The sequence below is a fragment of the Rhinichthys klamathensis genome, unplaced genomic scaffold (genome assembly GCF_029890125.1).
Source record: "Rhinichthys klamathensis goyatoka isolate OS25496 unplaced genomic scaffold, OSU_Roscu_1.1 h1tg000027l_1, whole genome shotgun sequence".
Classification (NCBI taxonomy): Eukaryota; Metazoa; Chordata; class Actinopteri; order Cypriniformes; family Leuciscidae; genus Rhinichthys; species Rhinichthys klamathensis.
The window spans coordinates 458,208-478,780 of record NW_026606577.1 but is presented as its reverse complement, the minus strand read 5'-3'; the positions used below and the strand labels follow the sequence as shown (position 1 = coordinate 478,780).

Sequence of the window (20,573 nt, the reverse complement as noted above, 5' to 3'; positions counted from 1 at the left end):
TTTTATTTTGCATATTCTACAAATTTGCTGTTGCAGTCTTGCCAGTATATCTGTGTATGTGTGTGTGTGTTTGTGTGTGTGTGTGTTGTGTGTGTGTGTGGGGGGGGGGGGGGGGGGGGGGTGGTCTTATTTGCACTCTTGATGTTTTAGAGTGTCACCCCTTCATTGCTGTACACTTTTTTTCTGCACAGTGGCTGATCTGTAGCTTGTACCACCAAAAGTTTCTCTGAGGTTTCCTACTTTTTTCATATTTCCCATTCATTTCCTATGTCGCCCGTTTTTGACCGGGAGGAAGCTAAGTGTGACTATTTTTTTTTACGACCCTTTAACATATCAGAATCATCTCCTTGATTTTTTTGTGTGTTCATATAGGTAATACAATAAAAGTCACCAAGTTTCACCCCCATCCGATGAAGCAAAAAAATTAAACAATTCGAAATGTAAACGTTTTCGGTCATTTTCGGACGAAGAAGCCCAGAGGGTTAACTATATAAAATTACCGTTGTCTTAGGGAATCGTTTATAAAAGTGTTAAGAGTGTACACAGGATGTTCCCTATAAAGTTTTAATATTGGCCGGTTTACAGGCAAGGCTTAAGCCTTTAGACTAAAATGCATGTTTGCTTTAGCAAGAAGGTGGCTGGCCGCAAACTGGATTCAGTACAGACTACAGAAGTCTATCAAAACATTGCATCATGCAAAAGGTGCAAAGCTGTCTTTACTGAAAGAAACTTGCTCTGACATATCTTAAAATATGTCCTGTAATGTTTTTTAAGGCACATTTATAAAAGCTTCTTAAATGTCCTAATTGAACTAGTTCAATTAGGACATTTAAGAAGCCTTTATAAATGTGCCTTAGCCTATAAGGCCTCAGCCTGGCTTAAGCCTTGTCTGTGAAACCGGGCCTTAATGTTCTAATTTAATCCATGCGACACAGAGGATTTATATTGAAATCACTTTCAGAACGTTTTTTCCAGCTGATGAACAATGGAAAAATTAAACTGCCAATCAAAAACTCGAATATTTAAATTGACAGACAACAAAACCGCAGCGCTAACAGTAGGCCTAGTATGGACGCTAGTATAGCCTACAGTTATGGTTATACTAAATAGGCGATCGTTCCTGGTGTGACAATACGTTAAAAAAAACAAATGTTTAAAATGATGTATAGGTTACTCATATGAGATTCAGTTATCAGTAAAGCATAAAGCTGGCCCAAAACTGCTCACTTTATCTCGGTGGCCACACAATTAGTTGGATACTTTAATTCGTGGATTAAATTAATAATTATTTGTTACCTATTTTTATGGAAGTTTACAAATTTAATCTCTATTTTTAGTCATAATTAAGTTTACTTTCGCATGTTTTAGAGAGCTAACATGAATAAAGATGGGGTAAAAATGGATCTGAACACAGGCTGACTTTAAAATAACCTTTGAATGCTTTATTGAAGGAATGGAATCAGTAGCCTAATTAAACTCTCATGAACCAGGAAATACTTAAGTAGACAGACATACAGTGACAGGAAGTTTGGCAGACGAGGAAAAGCTGCAATTAAAAACGTAATCAAAAGGAATGTTTCTCTAGTCTAGACGCATTACACCTTTGCGTGACAGAGTCACAATGTGCCTGCAGAATATAATTTAAAATATATTTTCTCATCTATATTATAGGCCTATTCTATAGCTAATATAGGCTATGCATATTCATAGTGGAGACTGGGGTTAGTTGTCACACAAGGAAGGGTTATAAGGTTTTGAATCCAAAGTCCAAATTTGACTTTGGTTTCAATCAATTTGATTGTTTTGAACAATTCACATATGTTAGCAAAAAACAATGGTTTATTATTTTGAATGTTAACTTTTACAATTATTGGTGAATACAAAAAAATTCTTCTGATCATTATTTTGAGTAACTTTAAAATACTGTGTGGATGCTGAAGAAAGCAGGAAAGATTTGAGTAGACAGACAGATAAGAGAATTACCTTTGAAGTGTGTGAGACGAGGGGAACCGTGTGAAAACAGAATGTTCCTCTGGAGACAGAAATGCCCTTGTGCAACACGTCTCCGGTTGTGAACTCCAGATGCTGTCTTTTAATTAAACTAAATTTAATATTTAAAAAATTGCTAACAACATATTGGAATTATATTCATATCATCTATATTTCTTGGATAAAAAACACTTTGTTGCAAAATCTTCAGTCAGAATTGATTTAGACACAAATGCATGTTTTCACCATGTTGAATGTTGGTTGCTTTAAATTAAAGAGTGAGTGTGTGTGTGTGTGTGTGTGTGTGTGTGTGTGTGTGTGTGTGTGTGTGAATTCTCTCCAATTAAAGTTTGAACATCATATTTTTGTCATGTTTTTTCAGTCACATTTTACTTGAGATAAGTTGTCACGTGTTTTATGTGTTGTTATTGTACATTCTCTATGTTGGCAAAAAAATGTGTTGTTTTACAACAGTATTTAAATTAGTTGAAAAAAAAAAACATAATTGGCTATTTAATGCAGGTTCCCATGTGACAGTTGAGTTTACCATGTAATATGACATCATGCTTCTGTCAACAAATTAACTCAATAGCTTGTTTGTTTCCACGTTACACTGAATAAAATTTGGTGTAGGATTCACTTTGAAACATGTTCATTCAGAAATCGAATTGCTAGTAAGGTTCCCAAATAATTGCAACAAAATAGCAACACATTGAATTGAACATGCACATTTGAAGTCGAAAGACTGAAATAGCATTTTTTCTTCAGTAATCTGTTTTATTGAACTTTTTTGTTTTACTGTGCCTATAAACAGAGATTAACCTTCAATAATTATAATAATAAACTATAAAGAAATATCAATTGGATCTCCCCTTATTTTCTATCCCTGACTTCTGTTGAAATGCTGCTTCCTCACAAATCTTTGCAAGTGTAAATGCATAAGAAGCTCCTACAAGTTTTATTGCCTTTAAAGTTTGCCGACAGCAAGTTATGTAATCTGAAGTGATGATGACACAATGGTATTGCCCAGGAACATTCCCCATAGTGACTTCTGAAAAGGGGCAGGGCTCATACTATAAATGCAGGCAGATCATCTGAGAACTAGGGCAACTTACTCTGAAACAATTTGATTGCATTGAAATTCAGCGTTTGACAGAAGAGAGAATCATGTCTTTTTTTAGATATCCTTTCACAGCCAGCAAGACTGTGAGGAACAGAGCGTTAATAGTGTCAGTGGGGAACTTCTATCCAGATGTAGATCTGAGCAGGAGAAGCGGCGTGAAGAAAGACACTCAAAGGCTTCACAAAATCCTCACCAAACTCGGCTTCTCTGTGGAAATCAAAATAGACATTGAAGCAGAAGAGATCTATGAAGCATTTAAAGCAGGTAATGTGAGCCAACATATTGTTTTGATGTTTACTTTACTAATTTAAAAACATCACTATCAGCAAACACAGATGCATTTTATTTCTATATGACTTCTTACACCACATTTTGATTCTTCTATTTATATAAAGAAGTGAAATTGTTCCATATATATTGTGGGGATGAGTCAATGGGTTTGTATGCCATTATGAATCATGCGAATTTGACTGCAGATAATCAGACTTTTAATAGTAAAACTAACTATCCATTCCAGATACTCACTAACTCTGTCCTCCATCCTCAGAGAGCGAGAAGACGGTCAAAGACTGTTTTATGGGCATCATATCCAGTCATGGTGAGGAGGGTGTTGTGTTTGGTGCTGACGGACATGCCGTGAAACTGTCAGAGATCTACAGCTACTTCAGAGGCCCGTCAATGACGGACAAGAGCAAACTCTTCCTGATCCAGGTACAATTCCTGAAAAACATCCTCACAGGCAAACTCTTGTGACCTTTCATGTTTAAGAGCCTGTGCCTCGAGAGGGACGTGTTGATATTGCATTCCATTTTATAAATCCTTTAACCACCTATACTGGCATTTTAGGATTTTGAATTGTTTAACTTTTGTATTAAACTTGGTGTCTTTTGTGACACTTGCTATGTGAATGTCACCGGGTGAACAAACCGGGAACCAAAAAAATGGTTGACTCGTTTTCAGGGGAAAATGCTCTGGCAATAGGAAAGCTCCACAGGAGTGCTCGAGGGGATGGCGGCAGTGACCGTGAGTGGCGGCAAGTCCGGAAAGCTGAGGTTTAATGCCTGATCGGTGTTCCATGTTGGGTCCCCCGAGGCATGCTCATTAAGTGAGTCCTTTTAGAAACCACGAACAGCAACGCAACGAAGTAAGTGAGAAAATCATACAGAGGAAGAAGGAGAGTGACTGGCAGAAAAGAGAGGGGAAACCCGCTGCAGGATTCACGTGATTCACCGAGGAAAAGTTAAGTGCACCCCTTTATGATTCACCTCTTGGAGAAAAACACATGTGAAGATTGCCATCACCAGTGTACGACTAACCTGTGTTTGTGGGCAGAGTGTGTTATCCTGTTGACAGTAACAGTAGCGGCTGGGAAGATCGCTGAATCCATGTTTATCTTCTGAGTCCAATATTCTGTGGTTCATACATCCTATGAAGAAAAGAGAAACGAGTTGATTAATCGCTGTGAAGATAGAGTGATGCTGCGTCCCAATTCGCATACTATCCGTCCTAAATAGTATTCGAAAATAGAATTAGTACGTCCCAAATCGAAGTATGTTGAAATGAGTGTCCCAAAGAGACCCGGATGGTCTACTATATCCGGTCAGAATCCGAAGTGCAGATCGATGCGCACTCTAACGGCTGATATTGCCCACAACCCATCGCGCATTGGACGAGGATTCGGTTAGAACTACAAACACGAATGAAAAGTGTTCAAAAACTACAGACATGGAGGACGCGCGAGTCCGACGGTTATGTAGAGGGGTTTAGATAAAGGGGTTTGAGTGATTAATTATCAGTATCTAACCTGACGAAAATGTATTTATTCAATGTTGTCCACATTATATTGCATCTGCAGCAGCATTGTGAACTTTTGCAAAGATACATTTAGCCATTAACTTTTAAATGCCTTATATTCAAATTCCAAACACATGAGGAGAGTCTCGACAACAATTGCGACAACAATTCTCTCCGAAATGGTAAGAAGTTATATTAAATTGAATGGAGGATTTTAACTGTGACGAGATGATTGACAGGGCAGTTTACGGTGATAGGATGCACGCGACAGTTCTGTCCGTTAAAGATGACGAAGTAGTATGTCCCAAAGCTTGCCTACTCTTTTGCTACACACTCAAAAATATGTACTTTTTCTTCACAAAAAGAGTTCATACTTTTAGGGCGTAGTATAAGTAGGCGAATTGGGACGCAGCATGAGTTTGCAGTGTCTAAAAGAGTGAATTAAACACGTGTGGAGATTTACAAGAGTGATTTATGCACGAGTGTGGTGAGATCAAACAACTGTCTTCTCTGAGTTTCTGACGGATGAAATTGACCCATATCTTTGAAGATTCTTTCGAATTGATCTGTCCCCTCAGCTGTGTCCAGGACCCTGAGATCGTGTGCAGGGTGCAGGGGAGAAAAGCTCAACACACCTTTAAAGCCACTGTCCGTCCCACGAGCTGATTTAATGAGTCTGACGACGAGAAAAGCCACTGTCTGTCCCACGAGCTGATTCAACGAGTCTGACAACGAGAAAAGCCACTGTCTGTCCCACGAGCTGATTCAACGAGTCTGACGACGAGAAAAGCCACTGTCTGTCCCACGAGCTGATTCAACGAGTCTGACGACGAGAAAAGCCACTGTCTGTCCCACGAGCCGATTCAACGAGTCTGACGATGAGAAAAGCCACTGCCTGTTCCTGCTTTTATTCTTTTATAAATTTAATAAATACTTACCTTTTTAACTTACCTTGGTTGTCTGCCTCTGGTGTCTGCTCCTCCGGAGTGTGGTAAATAACCCTTGGCCTTAACATCGGTGGCACAACTTTTGGCGTAAGTCGGCAGGGTTACCACTCGGAGTTGAGCGGCCAGAGGACCCAAGATGGCGGATGAGGATTTGCCAGCCGCCCGGCAGCCGATGGCAGCTATGTTTATGGGGGCCCCATGGGCCCAGAAGTACGGTGGGCCTGGCTCGGATTTGAGCTTGACAGACTGGAGAGCGCAAGTGGAGTACCTGGCCGGACTGCAAGGGCTCCGAGGAGCCCAGAAGATACAATTTGTGCTGAATTCGCTCGAGGGGGAGGCGAAGAGAGAAGTTCGAGCAGCACCTGAAGTCGTCCGAGCCACTACACAAGCGATCTTTGAGTTCCTATCCAGGCAGTATGGTGATTCCACTCCCGTGGCAGTGTTACGGGCTCAGTTTTTTAACTGTAAGCAGGGACCTGGGCAGACTCTGCGAGCATTCGCTCTGCGACTACGAGAACAGTTCTCCAGGTTGAAGAGTCGGGAGCATCATGGTCTAGGAGAAGAAGAGACATTATTAAGAGACCAGTTCATGTTGGGGTTACAAGAAGGTCCAGTGCGACAGAGTCTGAGATTACAACTTCGACGGGACGCTGCCCTGACTTTCGAAGATCTACGTGAAGAGGCCTTAGCCCTGGAACAGGATCACAACCAGACCGTGGAGTCGCCGGTGTGCATGGCTGCAAGTGGAACTAGTGCCCCAGGACTGCCTGAACTGACGGATTGGAAACAAGCCTTACGTACAGAGTTGATGAAGGATGTTCGAGAAGAAATGGCTGAGCTCTCGAAGACTATTCTGGGAGAGTTCCGTCGTGGACGGCCAGAGCCTCCGCCTTTGCCCCGAGACCGGTCGTATTCTGACGGAGGGAGGGATCCGGGAGGACGTACCGGCCGACCATTTAGTTCCAGGTTCCAGTGGGATGGGCAAGGGCGCCCGATCTGCAACAGCTGCGGGGAGCCCGGGCACTATAGCCGCCAATGCGGCTCCCGACGTAACTCGCAGGTTTTTTTTTAGGACGACCGGCCACTGTGGGTCAAGTGGTCGGGACCCCCCGGATGGACCCCTTTGTAAGCTCAGCCCCACGAGACAGCCTGGTGGGACGTTGCCCCCTCGTGGAGATCAAAGTCAATGGAGTTACTGTTCGGTGCCTGGTAGATACAGGGTCCCAGGTTACCATGTTTGCCGAGAGCCTGTCCAGAGATTTGTTCGATGCCCATCACTTACCGGAGGCTGAAGTCCCCTGGCTCACCCTGCGGGGAGCGAATGGCCTGAATATCCCCTACATCGGATATCAGGTGACCGATTTCAAGATCCATGGCACCACAATCCCACGGAAGGGGGTGGTGATTGTGCGGGACTCCTGTCTGGGGGAGCATCGAGCCTTGTTGGGGATGAATGTAATCATGGACTGTTGGGAAGAGCTGTTTCGGACTGGTCCTCTTCGTTCCACTTCTGTAGCCGAGAAGCGAGAGTGGGAACGTGTCATCACCGACTGTCGACGAGTACAGGTCGCCAGCTCCCAGCTAGATCGGGAAGATGCTGGTCGAGTGGTATGTTGATACGCTGTCTCCATTCCTGCCCGGAGTGAGGCTGTGGTCTGGGTCCGTCTCCCTGAGCGGGCCTATGGTCCTGAAGCGTGTGTCCTTGTCGAGCCCCACTGGGAGTGTCAGGCCGTCGAGGTGGGCCGGGGGTTAACAGTGGCCCGTCGGGGCCGGATTGCAGTAAAAGTGAGAAACATGAACACTTACCCTGTCCAACTCTATCGTCACCAACGGTTGACCCGTACTACGCCAGTGAGTTCCCATCAGGTGGTGGAGGAGCAGGAGGTCCGCTTCTGCCAAGTGAGCGCAACGGTGGTCGAGGTCGGTCTGGCAAGGGAGGAAGAACCCGTTATCCCAACTCGACACTCCCAACGGGAGACCCGAGGAGTACCTCCTACCAGGTACGGAGAATGGGAGTCTGGGGCCCGTTCTCGGGACTAGAATGGATCCGGTGGGGGAGGGTGTCACCGGGTGAACAAACCGGGAACCAAAAAAATGGTTGACTCGTTTTCAGGGGAAAATGCTCTGGCAATAGGAAAGCTCCACAGGAGTGCTCGAGGGGATGGCGGCAGTGACCGTGAGCGGCGGCAAGTGCGGAAAGCTGAGGTTTAATGCCTGATCGGTGTTCCATGTTGGGTCCCCCGAGGCATGCTCATTAAGTGAGTCCTTTTAGAAACCACGAAAAGCAACGCAACGAAGTAAGTGAGAAAATCATACAGAGGAAGAAGGAGAGTGACTGGCAGAAAAGAGAGGGGAAACCCGCTGCAGGATTCACGTGATTCACCGAGGAAAAGTTAAGTGCACCCCTTTATGATTCACCTCTTGGAGAAAAACACATGTGAAGATTGCCATCACCAGTGTACGACTAACCTGTGTTTGTGGGCAGAGTGTGTTATCCTGTTGACAGTAACAGTAGCGGCTGGGAAGATCGCTGAATCCATGTTTATCTTCTGAGTCCAATATTCTGTGGTTCATACATCCTATGAAGAAAAGAGAAACGAGTTGATTAATCGCTGTGAAGATAGAGTGAGTTTGCAGTGTCTAAAAGAGTGAATTAAACACGTGTGGAGATTTACAAGAGTGATTTATGCACGAGTGTGGTGAGATCAAACAACTGTCTTCTCTGAGTTTCTGACGGATGAAATTGACCCATATCTTTGAAGATTCTTTCGAATTGATCTGTCCCCTCAGCTGTGTCCAGGACCCTGAGATCGTGTGCAGGGTGCAGGGGAGAAAAGCTCAACACACCTTTAAAGCCACTGTCCGTCCCACGAGCTGATTCAACGAGTCTGACGACGAGAAAAGCCACTGTCTGTCCCACGAGCTGATACAACGAGTCTGACGACGAGAAAAGCCACTGTCTGTCCCACGAGCCGATTCAACGAGTCTGACGACGAGAAAAGCCACTGTCTGTCCCACGAGCTGATTCAACGAGTCTGACGACGAGAAAAGTCACTGTCTGTCCCACGAGCTGATTCAACAAGTCTGACGACGAGAAAAGCCACTGTCTGTCCCACGAGCTGATTCAACGAGTCTGACGACGAGAAAAGCCACTGTCTGTCCCACGAGCTGATTCAACGAGTCTGACGACGAGAAAAGCCACTGTCTGTCCCACGAGCTGATTCAACGAGTCTGACGACGAGAAAAGCCACTGTCTGTCCCACGAGCTGATTCAACGAGTCTGACGACGAGAAAAGCCACTGCCTGTCCCACGAGCCGATTCATAGAGTCTGACGACGAGAAAAGCCACTGCCTGTTCCTGCTTTTATTCTTTTATAAATTTAATAAATACTTACCTTGTTAACTTACCTTGGTTGTCTGCCTCTGGTGTCTGCTCCTCCGGAGTGTGGTAAATAACCCTTGGCCTTAACATCGGTGACATGAACACACAGATGCAAAAACATGGACATGATTCAAAAAGGTTAAATGGTTTAAAAAAAAAATTTTTTTTAAATCACACTTTTGATTGTTCACGGTCAAAAATGACCACTATAGGAAATGAATGGGAAATACGAAAATATAGAGCAATTTTTGGGGGGGTTTCTCCCGCAGCTGTTGAAATCATATTTGCTTATGGCATGGCTACTCCAAATAAAAATATGTAGATATGAAACATTGATTTTGATTTGTATATTCTCCTAAAGCTTGTGACTTGTTAAAGATTTGAATTGAATGTTTGCGATTCTCGTGACTCTCTGCTGCAGGCTTGTCGAGGTCATGGGTTGGACGGAGGTGTGGAGGTGGAGACAGACTCCTCTTCATCCTCAGAGGAAGAGTACGGCATGTCTGAGCTTTTTTCCATTCCTATTGACACTGCAGTTATGTACGCCACACCACCAGGTACGGTTTCTTAACTCCAAAACATTGTTTGCATAGATCGTAAAGTCCCAAACGCTTCACGTTCATGTGTCTCTCTCGTTTCGAAGGTTACGCTGCGTTCATGCATCCGACAGGCGCAGTGTTGATTCAGACTCTCTGTAATTTGCTGGAAAAGGAAGGAGGTCCAGATCTGGAGATCACAAAACTTCTGACTCGACTAAACTACCAGGTGGCCTACAACTTCCAATCGAGAGGGGAAAAGTTGGGCGGCAAAAAGCAGATGCCGTGCTTCGTGACGCGCTTTACCAGAGAAGTTTTCCCGTTCAGCAGGACGGCAGCAGCAGAAGATTTGAGCTTGACCTTTGCTGCCACAAAACTCATCGATGAACCCAGAAGGTTACGGAAGAGCTCCATCAGCTGAAGATCATTTAACAGAGACTGGCTAAAATATGTGGAGAAACGGCTTCTTGTTAGACATCTATATCATCTCATGTGACGAGATAACATAACTTTGCATGAACTTGCATCGGCAGCAGGAAGTCAGCTGATGGGAAACGTGCCGGATGTGTTCCTTTGAAGTCTTGAACTACTGCTTTTGCTGCTACTTTTATTTATATTTATATTTATAAAAAAAAGCTCAGACATGTTTTAATAAAATTTGTTTTATTAAAACAATCATGTGAATATTCTGTTATTTATTTTGTTTTATTATATATTAATCTTGAAAGTGTTTATCTATTATATGTGATTTGCAAATAAAACCTACAATGATTTCTGGTGCAACAACATTTGAATGAAATATTGATTCTTGGAAACACTGAATTTGTTTGAAACAAATGTTACGCCCAGTTATATGTCATTCTTTATCGCTGCTATATATTAACAAGGCGTGAACCGTTTATTGCACGCTCTGTACTTTCAGGTGCTCATGTGAGGTGAGTTGACAGCCAATCCAGAAACGCAGGATTTCAACATGGCAGTTAGTCACAAACACTAATGCCAGGTTCCATTTAAACATATGGAGTGATGACTATTATTTCTTTGTCATGTTAAACATTAAATGAACATATGGAATGCGAGTAACAACGTGTCTGGTGATTATATACCGACTGAAACTTCCAGCTATGAGCATCTGAGACTGACAGACGTGCATCATCATGTTGTACTTCTTGACTTGAAGGATCAGAACACACTGTCCCAAAGTACTTTATCAAGAGAAACAGACATCAATGATAAGAAGCCATCTGTACTTATCCAGAGAAGCATACTTACAGTTTTACAGCCATAGAGGAAAAGCTACTGATAGACACAGGCTCACACAGTTCAGCAGACATTAAAAACAAGTTTCATTGTGTCATAACATGCACTTATTGCTGATAGTTAAAAAAGACAGCTATAAATTATCCATTATTATTTATTATTATTATTATTTAGAAACAAGAATTTAATCAATTCCTCCTCAAACCTCAAATCTTCATAAAGTAACAACTTTTATGGATTTTGAAGCATAAATACAAAGGCCAAGGCTGCGTCCGAAATACTCTGTAGACTATACTTTTTGACTAAGTACTTACTTTGCGAGAAAAAAAGTATGTTCTAGTATGAATGTGTGTGTAGCATGAATGTAATCCGGACGTAGCCTTCTACATTCACCACGTTGTCACTGTCATGTGACTTACCAGCTGCAGCCCCGCAACGTCACACACGTTTCAGGCCACACAAGCCAGGCCACACGTCTCACCGGAAGTGAAGGGGCGGAGAATGATATCTGGTGGGAATATCACGGAGAGCATGTGTGTGTGTGTGTGTGTGTGTCTCTGGTGTGAACATGGCGGAGACGGAGAGCACTGTGTTTCTTTCATTACGTGGTTAACAATTTATTTATATATTACGTTAAGTGTTTATTTTTCTAAATACAGATTATGTATTTCACATTTTATTTGAACAAATACAGTAACAAATGTATTGTTCATGGTTATTTCATGTTAGTTAACACATTTACAGCCCAAAAAAAAACAGAGGTGACAGAGCGTTTGCAGTGGCTGCTCCTAATATTTGGAATAGTCTGCCAATTTTTGTAAGGAAAGCGCAGACTATTGAAATATTCAAGTCCTTGCTTAAGACGGATTATTATGCTTTGGCCTTCAATTCTAGCTGAGCTCTGATATCTTGACCTGTGGGTCATTTCTATTTGTATTTTGTGTGATATTGTCTGTTCAATAATTTGTTTTGTTTCTTTGTTGGATCTTGTGAAGCACTTTGGTCAATTACGATTGTTTTAAATGTGCTATATAAATAAAATTGAACTGAACTGAACATTAACAAATGAAACCTTATTGTAAAGGGTTACCCCCATTTTAACTATATTTACATTTTTCCTGAGTTTTTTTGTTTTTCAGCTCGTCGACACATTGTGTTTGATTTTTTTTGTGAGTTTGAATTTTTCAGTTTGAGCCCCTTTTGATTTTAAATATGAAAATAATTACCAGCTCAAGTAATTGCATTGATTTCATACTGTTGTTGCAGTTGATTTTTAAAGTTTTCTCTATATTTCAGTCTTAAAGCACGACTTTCCAAATATAAGGAGACGGTGGCCACTAATTTTCTAACTTAGGAGTTTTCTCTGTGAAATGTATCTCTTCATTTTCCTCCAGCTTACACACCCCACCCTACTAAATCAAATCAAAAAATGACAGAAAACCTCCAAAACACACTACCAACAAGCTTTAACAACAGAGATGTGAAGAACAGGTCACATCCAGCAGCAGCGAGGTTTTCATCATATAAGTTACATTACAATTAAATATATTATATTATAGTATATTAATATTATATTAAATATTAAAATGTAATTGTTCTTTGCCATTTTCTAAAGAAGGAATTCCCAATCATCAGATACACGAAATTGGCTGTGAAATGGATACATTCCAACAGATGTGTTCGGGAGCTTCTTTTCCTCAAAATGGAAGAGGATGACGAGGAAATGGCCCTCCAAAATCTCATGCAACAGTTGGAAGATTCCAAAGATCCTTTTACATTGCGTTTCCATTTAGGGAAGACATGGAGTCTTTTTAAAGAATTGAATAATGTGACTGAAAAGTAAACTTTTCTTTTCAAGAGTGTTAAGTTTATACATTTCCTTTTTATTTGTATTATTATATGTTACAATTATACTTCTGTTTAATTTATAAATTATAATTTTAGCTCTATTATTTGTTGTTAAGCGTCTTGGTTTAAAATTTGTTAATGCATTAACTAACATGAACTAACAATGAATTAGATTCATAAATGCTGTAGAAGTATTGCACATTGTTAGTTCATGTTATAGGGATAGTTCCCTAGAAAATTGTGTCATAATTTTCTCACCCTCAAGTTCTGACTAAACCTGTATGAGTGTCTTTATTCTGTTGGTTACAAAAGAAGATTTTTTTGAAGAATGCTGGTTATCAAACCGTTTCTGGTCCCCACTGACTTCCATAGTATTTTTCCCCCACTTCATACCATATATGGTTGGCCTTGTGTCCTGAAACGTATGTGGCGCTCCAGATATATATCACTACGTGACAACGGCGTTTATGTGCTACTTCTGCAGCAGTCTTAAACAACGATTTACATTTAAGCCTTTGGGATGGGAGAACATCTTTATTTGTGCTGAGAACGGGTGGATATGAACACAGTGGACAGACAGCATCCTTATTATTGATGTACTTTCCACTGGAGTTTTGTATTCCAGCAGGTATGAACATGAACATAGCTAATACAAATATAAGAAAGGGTAACGGACACAGTGGAAATGAGCAGAAAACAGGGGGATATGCTTTTCTGTTTACTTTATTTGTTTACTTTGTATCAATTGCTATTCTAGTTTCAGTATTCTTATGGTTCAACTTAATGTGTAAAGCTAATAAAACATTTGATGTAATTATATACTACATACATTATGAATATTATTTCAATTTGAGTTATCAACAAACCATTGCTGGTAAATTGGAAGATAAATACAAGCACCTATAAAGGTAGTAAATCATCTTTTTATGAGCTAAACTTCTGATTTGTCTGGAACTGCCAGTGTTGCGTAGATCAGACTCATGACACTGTTAAAGCCTGGAGGAAACGCTCCATATATGGCCTGACAGACTGCAAATGGCAGGACTCACCTGTTTTATGATGTCGAGACACTCTCCTTATTCTCACACAGTTTTTGACTGCATTACACCTCAGTGTTTGACAGAAGAGAGAATCATGTCTTTTTGTAGATATCCTTTCACAACAAACAAGAGGATGAAGAACAGGGCGTTAATAGTGTCCGTGGGGAACTTCTATCCAGATGTAGATCTGAGCAGGAGAAGCGGCGTGAAGAAAGACACTCAAAGGCTTCACAAAATCCTCACCAAACTCGGCTTCTCTGTGGAAATCAAAATAGACATTGAAGCAAAAGAGATCTATGAAGCATTTAAAGCAGGTAATTATATTGTTTAGTCTAATAATTTAAAAAAGTATTTTTTCCTCCAAGCTGAATTCATGTTTCATATCTGCTGTGCTTGCGTTTGTGTTTCTTAAAAACCCCTCTAAAAACACATTACATAAGGTCATTTATTGGTGCCAAAGTCCATGTTTGTTAATAATAGGCTGCTGCCCTCAATTATCAGCAAGCGTAGATTGGCACAAACTCGGTTTAAACTTGTACATTTTTGTTGAAAAAGAAAAAGAAATTACGATTCTTCTCGGGTTTTTTTGGGGGGGGGGGGGGGGGGGGGGGGGGGGGGTTGAATGACAATTTGATGTTGCCATCGTTTAAAAACAAATGAATGAATGAATTATGAGCAATAAAATTACTAGTCTAGACTAGACTAAAAGTCACGCAGACTGGAATCTGAACATATATGATATGCGATATGAACGGAGATTGAGTCATTGTAAATCAGTCCTTAGCCTCGTAAACAATGACAGCATATGAGTTTTGCCTGAAGATAACTAATAATATTTCAATAGGAACAAATAAGTTAAAAAAGAACACAGAATCTGTTTTATTTGGTTATACATCACTGTTTTTTTAACTCTGTCCTCCATCCTCAGAGAGCGAGAAGACGGTCAAAGACTGTTTTATGGGCATCATATCCACTCATGGTGAGGAGGGTGTTGTGTTTGGTGCTGACGGACATGCCGTGAAACTGTCCGAGATCTACAGCTACTTCAGAGGCCCGTCAATGACGGACAAGAGCAAACTCTTCCTGATCCAGGTAATTCCTGAAAAACGTCCTCACAGGCAAACTCTTGTGACCTTCTTGCATAAGAGCCTGTGTTATAATTATCGATGCTGTTTGACATAACATTGCAGTTTGGAATTCTTTCGCTTGAATTTTTTTGGAATCTATACTTTTTGTTTTTAGCATTTAAAAAAAAAAAAAACATTTTTGAACTTAATTGGAATTATAGAATTATAATTATATATATATATATATATATATATATATATATATAGAGAGAGAGAGAGAGAGAGAGAGAGAGAGAGAGAGAGAGAGAGAGATTGATTGTGGCCATGGATTAAGAATTCCTTTCCTCATTTTACTGGTCACGCTGTAATAATTTGTTTCCTTTTTTTAGGCCATGATTTACTAAAACGAGGGAACAAATTCTTAATTTCATCCCCATGATTTAACTAAAACAAGAGAATGAATTCTTAAATGAATAGTTCACCCAAAAATGAAAATGATCCCATAATTTACTCACCCTCAAGCCATCCTAGGTGTATATGATATTGAATAGTGAGAGAGTTTTTGATGCTCCAAAAAGCGCATCCATTAGGGATGAACCGATATTACATTTTGTCCGATAGGCTATCGATAATTCTTTATATTCTTTTTGAAAGCCGATAACCAATATATTGGTCGATAAATCTAAATCCAAATTCTTACATAACGTTTGAGAGCCTGATTACAAAAACAAAAGTCTCACCGTGAAAAGCCATGTCCCAAGCATATAATTATAATGTTCTCATAATTTCATGCAGTCTATATGAGACAGACTTGCCCTGCATGTTGCACTTATTTTCCTTTTTGAAGGGATTCCAATCATATTTCAAGCAGTTCAAATCATGGCGAACAGTGTGCATCTGAAGTGTCTCTGCTAAAGGAAATAATCCATTCTTTATCGGCTTTAATATATCAGCTAAATGTTCTTATAGGGCCGATAACTATTACATTAGAAATGAACATATATCGGCTGATACCGATATGGTAGCCGATATATTGTGCATCCCTAGCATCCATCCATTCATCCATCAAAAAAATTAATCCATACGACTCCAGTGGGTTAATAAATGCCTTCTGAAGCGAAGCAATGGGTTTTTGCAAGAAAAATATACATATTTAAAACTTTATAATCTATAACCACTGGCTTCTGGCAACGGTTGTATGCACGTTCACAAGAGAGTGGAGTTTCGGCGGAACAGTGACCTCTTGTCCCGACGTATGGCATAGTGTAAGCTTAGTTGAGCAAAACAAAATGCCGGTTATGAATTTCAAGTCTAAAACGAGAATCGGATCTGCCACCCTTCTGCCGGATCTTGATTCTCTCATGAACATGCGTACTGCTGTTGCCGGAAGCCAGTGATTATAGTTTATAAAGTTTTAAAAATGGATATTTTTCTTACAAAAACCCATCGCTTCGCTTCAGAAGGCATTTATTAAAGCAGCACTCAGTAGGAATTCCGTTTTTGTCAAACAGCGACCCCTAGAGTCGCTGTGGAGTACTTGTACTGTCGTGAATAGCACTCACGCAGAGATGGCTCGCACTCACGGCCGGATCCCCTCCCCCTGTACACCGGTACCTGTTCAGTAGGATGGACGCTGTAACGAGTGGAAATAAGGTAAGGCTCCTTTAAGAGCTGCGCGCGCCCTGTTTAACTGTCGGCAGTCTGTATTGCATGTGTGCCTCGAACACCACATGTATACGGCGCTGGGTTATTTCTGTTTGATGCTCATTTTATCAGAATTTTATCAGATCTGTTTTTTGCCGTAAAGCAATTTGTTACCTCGCGAGACCTGATATCACACGATACTTCCTAAGACTGAGGCGGCGGCTCGCCGGCCCAAAGTTGCAAGGGTGGTTTTGCGGCTCACAGGCACCGGGGGGGTGCGAGACGACCACCATTCAACACGAAATCAGTAATATAAACATTACAATGACTCCAAAGCTGTTCGGTTAAGGTAAAAAAGTTACTTAGTTCACCTTTAACCCACTGGTGTCGTATGGATTACTTTTATGATGGATGGATGCGCTTTTTGGAGCTTCAAAAACTCTGACACTATTTAATGCCATTACAAAGCTGGGAAGAGCCAGGATATTATTTAATATAACTCAAACTGTGTTCGGCTTAAAAAAAAAGAAAATCCTAGGATGGCTTAAATGTGAGTACATTATGGGATAAGTTTTATTTTCGGGTGAATTATTCCTATTTTCCGAATTGATGATTCGGAAAGGCTAAAAAGTCTTTAAAAAAAGTCCCACTTCTACTGTTCATGCCCAAATGGACCATAGGAAATGAATGGGAAGTACGGAAATATAGAGCAATCTGTTCTTACTTACGGATATTCGCACAAAAAAAATATGTAATTGATTTTGATTTGTATATTCTCCTAAAGCTTGTGACTTGTTAAAGATTTGAATTTAATGTTTGCGATTCTCGTGACTCTCTGCTGCAGGCTTGTCGAGGTCATGGGTTGGACGGAGGTGTGGAGGTGGAGACAGACTCTTCATCCTCAGAGGAAGAGGACGGCATGTCTGAGCTTTTTTCCATTCCTATTGACACTGCAGTTATGTACGCCACACCACCAGGTACGGTTTCTTAACTCCAAAACATTGTTTGCATAGATCGTAAAGTCCCAAACGCTTCACGTTCATGTGTCTCTCTCGTTTCGAAGGTTACGCTGCGTTCATGCATCCGACAGGCGCAGTGTTGATTCAGACTCTCTGTAATTTGCTGGAAAAGGAAGGAGGTCCAGATCTGGAGATCACAAAACTTCTGACTCGACTAAACTACCAGGTGGCCTACAACTTCCAATCGAGAGGGGAAAAGTTGGGCGGCAAAAAGCAGATGCCGTGCTTCGTGACGCGCTTTACCAGAGAAGTTTTCCCGTTCAGCAGGACGGCAGCAGCAGAAGATTTGAGCTTGACCTTTGCTGCCACAAAACTCATCGATGAACCCAGAAGGTTATAAAAATAATAATTTGTTACATTTATATAGCGCTTTTCTGGGTACACAAAGCACTTTACGTAGAAGGGGGGGAATCTCCTCGACCACCACCAATGTGCAGCATCACCTGGATGATGCGACGGCAGCCATAGTGCGCCAGAACGCCCACCACACACCAGCTTACTGGTGGAGAGGAGACAGTGATGAAGACAATCAGTATATAGGAATGATTAGGAGGCCATGATGGACAGAGGCCAATGGGCAAATTTGGCCAGGATGCCGGGGTTACACCCCTACTCTTTTTCGAAGGACATTCTAGGATTTTTAATGACCACAGAGAGTGTGAGTGGTTACGGAAGATCATATAACAGAGACTGACTTTAAAAAATCTGATGGGGAAACAACTTTATCTCAGATAATCCTTTCTATAACATCTCTCAAAGTATCTCACCAGAGTCTGATAATGAAGCCAGCGACGTCATGTCACATAAAGTTTCATCTTCAGAAGGAAGTGAGCGGGTTGGGAAAGTTGCCAGAACTTTCCCATTGAGCTTTCTAAGTGCTCCATTTGGGTCATGAGTTTTTGCTACCTCCATATATATACATCTTCTATTTATTATGTATATACACTACCGTTTAAAAGTTTGGGTTCGGTAAGATTTTTTTTAAGTTTTTGAAAGAAGTGCTCTCATGCTCACCAAGGCTGCATTTATTTGATCAAAAACACAATAATATTGCGAAATATTAATACAATCAAAAAGTACTTTTTTCTTTTTTGAAATGTTTTCAAATGGAATTGATTCCTGCATGCGAAGCTGAATTTTCAGCATCATTGTCTTCAGTGTCACATGATCTTTCAGAAATCATTCTAATATGCTGATTTGCTACTCAATAAAGATTTCTTCTTATTATTAATGTGTCCTGCTTAATATTTTTGTGGAAAAGGTGATTTTTTTCAAGATTCTTTGATAAATAGAAAGGTTAAAATAGGCCATGAGACGGGACCCCAAATTTGGGCTACCGGTACCATTTTGAGGGATTAAATTTCTTTTTAAATTTTCATGAAGGTACACGTCTAGTGTTGGAAAATTTGTGATAGCATCCGATCCATGGTAGCTTTCATTAGAAATCAACACTTATATCATCCTACCTCAAGGTAAGGTGTTCAGTGACTACAAGAGAGAAAAATGTATCCTTTTATAATTTAAAAAATTTATTAAAAAAAATATTTTTTATTATAAAAAATTATAAAATTTTATAAAATTTTATATTTTTTTTATAAAATGTTTAATTTATTTAAAGATAAATTCATTTATCCTTTTTCTTGACATATGTTTGAAAATCGGCCTCCGTAACCTTGAATCTAATGCTATCACAGATTTTTCAAATGGGTCATATACCTACACAAAAATCACCATGTGGTTTAATCCCTCAAAATGGTACCAATCAACCCTCTGTCTCACGGCCTAAAAGAACAGCTTTTGAAACATAAATATTTTGTAGCATTATAAATGTCCTTAATTTACTAACCCCAAGCAAAGAGTAATTAAAGTGTAATTTAAGTTTATTATTGACAAAGTTTTCCTAGAGTTAAACATGTATAACTGTATGATAATAAAATTAATCTATTTGTTAAATATGGAAGTGCAAATACTTAGACATAATTGACCTAAAAAATAATATCAAGCAATTTTATTTGGTATACATAAAGTCTGATGCAACAGCCATTTTATAGAATTGCTGAAAACGAATGTGAATGTGATCATTTTGATCATATGCTGTCTGTGTTCAAAATAAAACTGAAACAAATGTTCAACTGTCTGTGACTCAGATTAAGTAATCATGGTCACACGTACTTTGCCCCTGCTATATTTGCTGTAGTTTAAGGTGTGTACAGGATATTGCACATGAATAAACATAAAGAGACAGCAGATCCAGACATGCAGGATTTCATCAGTGCACACGCCTGTTGATCAAGAATGCTTATGTCAGGAATCAGGATCCATCTGGAAATAGTTCACTCAAGAGCTGCAGCATTTTTATTTATTTATTTTTTCATTTAAATGAACACAGATGATCAGGTTTTATGCTTCAGGAGATAACTGTTTTTTTTTTTTAAAGTTATGATTATTGCAAAAAAAGTCAATATATATTCTGGTTTAATTCTTTATTTGAAATGTATACAATTTAAACCTGAACTGACTGCTGTAACGTTAGGTGGCCATTGTGACAATTAATTTACCTCGTTACAACACGCTGTCACAAAAAGTTTCCGTCTCTTTTTTTCTGGGCAACAAGCCAACAACGATGGAAATGTTCAACAGCTTCCATACAGGTTTCATACAGAAACCGAAATTCACAAAACAAACTTACCGTGACCAGGGCCGGTGTTGTGTAATATTCAGTTCCTTCCTGTGAAAAACTGTTCAAGTGGGTGGAGTAAACATGAATATTCATGATATTCTCGTGTTGTGGGCGTGGCCTGAGACGACGAGCTACTAGCACAAAATGCGGCATCGACATCTCGCAGTGACACCTCCGGCGGCATCTCCACCAGTCACGACCTTCTCTGGCACCTGCCGCTGTTAATAACACTCGCCGCTGACCA

The 20,573-nt window shown here is 40.4% G+C and overlaps 2 protein-coding genes and 1 long non-coding RNA gene across 5 annotated transcripts; 2 read left to right on the top strand and 1 right to left on the bottom strand.

Moving 5' to 3' along the window:
* The first annotated feature begins 3,040 nt into the window (after positions 1 to 3,040).
* On the top strand, positions 3,041 to 10,354 carry LOC130078047 (caspase-7-like). Its single transcript, XM_056243538.1, has 4 exons — positions 3,041 to 3,376; positions 3,660 to 3,823; positions 9,657 to 9,792; positions 9,879 to 10,354. Exons 1-4 carry the CDS (start codon positions 3,157 to 3,159, stop codon positions 10,190 to 10,192), a joined length of 834 nt encoding a protein of 277 aa, XP_056099513.1. The 5' UTR covers positions 3,041 to 3,156; the 3' UTR covers positions 10,193 to 10,354.
* LOC130078061 (uncharacterized) lies at positions 3,144 to 13,989 on the bottom strand. Its single transcript, XR_008805874.1, has 3 exons — positions 13,929 to 13,989; positions 3,638 to 3,832; positions 3,144 to 3,319 (listed from the first exon to the last, which is right to left on the bottom strand). It is a non-coding gene; the product is annotated as an uncharacterized LOC130078061 (long non-coding RNA).
* casp17 (caspase 17, apoptosis-related cysteine peptidase) lies at positions 12,230 to 18,290 on the top strand. Of its 3 annotated transcripts, none has more exons than XM_056243514.1 (5): positions 12,230 to 12,403; positions 14,028 to 14,233; positions 14,848 to 15,011; positions 17,475 to 17,607; positions 17,694 to 18,289. In XM_056243514.1, the coding sequence occupies exons 2-5, from the start codon at positions 14,053 to 14,055 to the stop codon at positions 17,987 to 17,989; spliced, it is 774 nt and encodes a 257-aa protein (XP_056099489.1). In that variant the 5' UTR covers positions 12,230 to 12,403; positions 14,028 to 14,052; the 3' UTR covers positions 17,990 to 18,289. The 3 variants fall into 3 exon arrangements, with proteins under 3 accessions (XP_056099489.1, XP_056099498.1, XP_056099479.1); XM_056243523.1 differs by lacking the exon at positions 12,230 to 12,403 and adding an exon at positions 13,295 to 13,507; XM_056243504.1 differs by lacking the exon at positions 12,230 to 12,403 and having other exon boundaries at positions 13,595 to 14,233; positions 17,694 to 18,290.
* Positions 18,291 to 20,573: the final 2,283 nt, after the last annotated feature.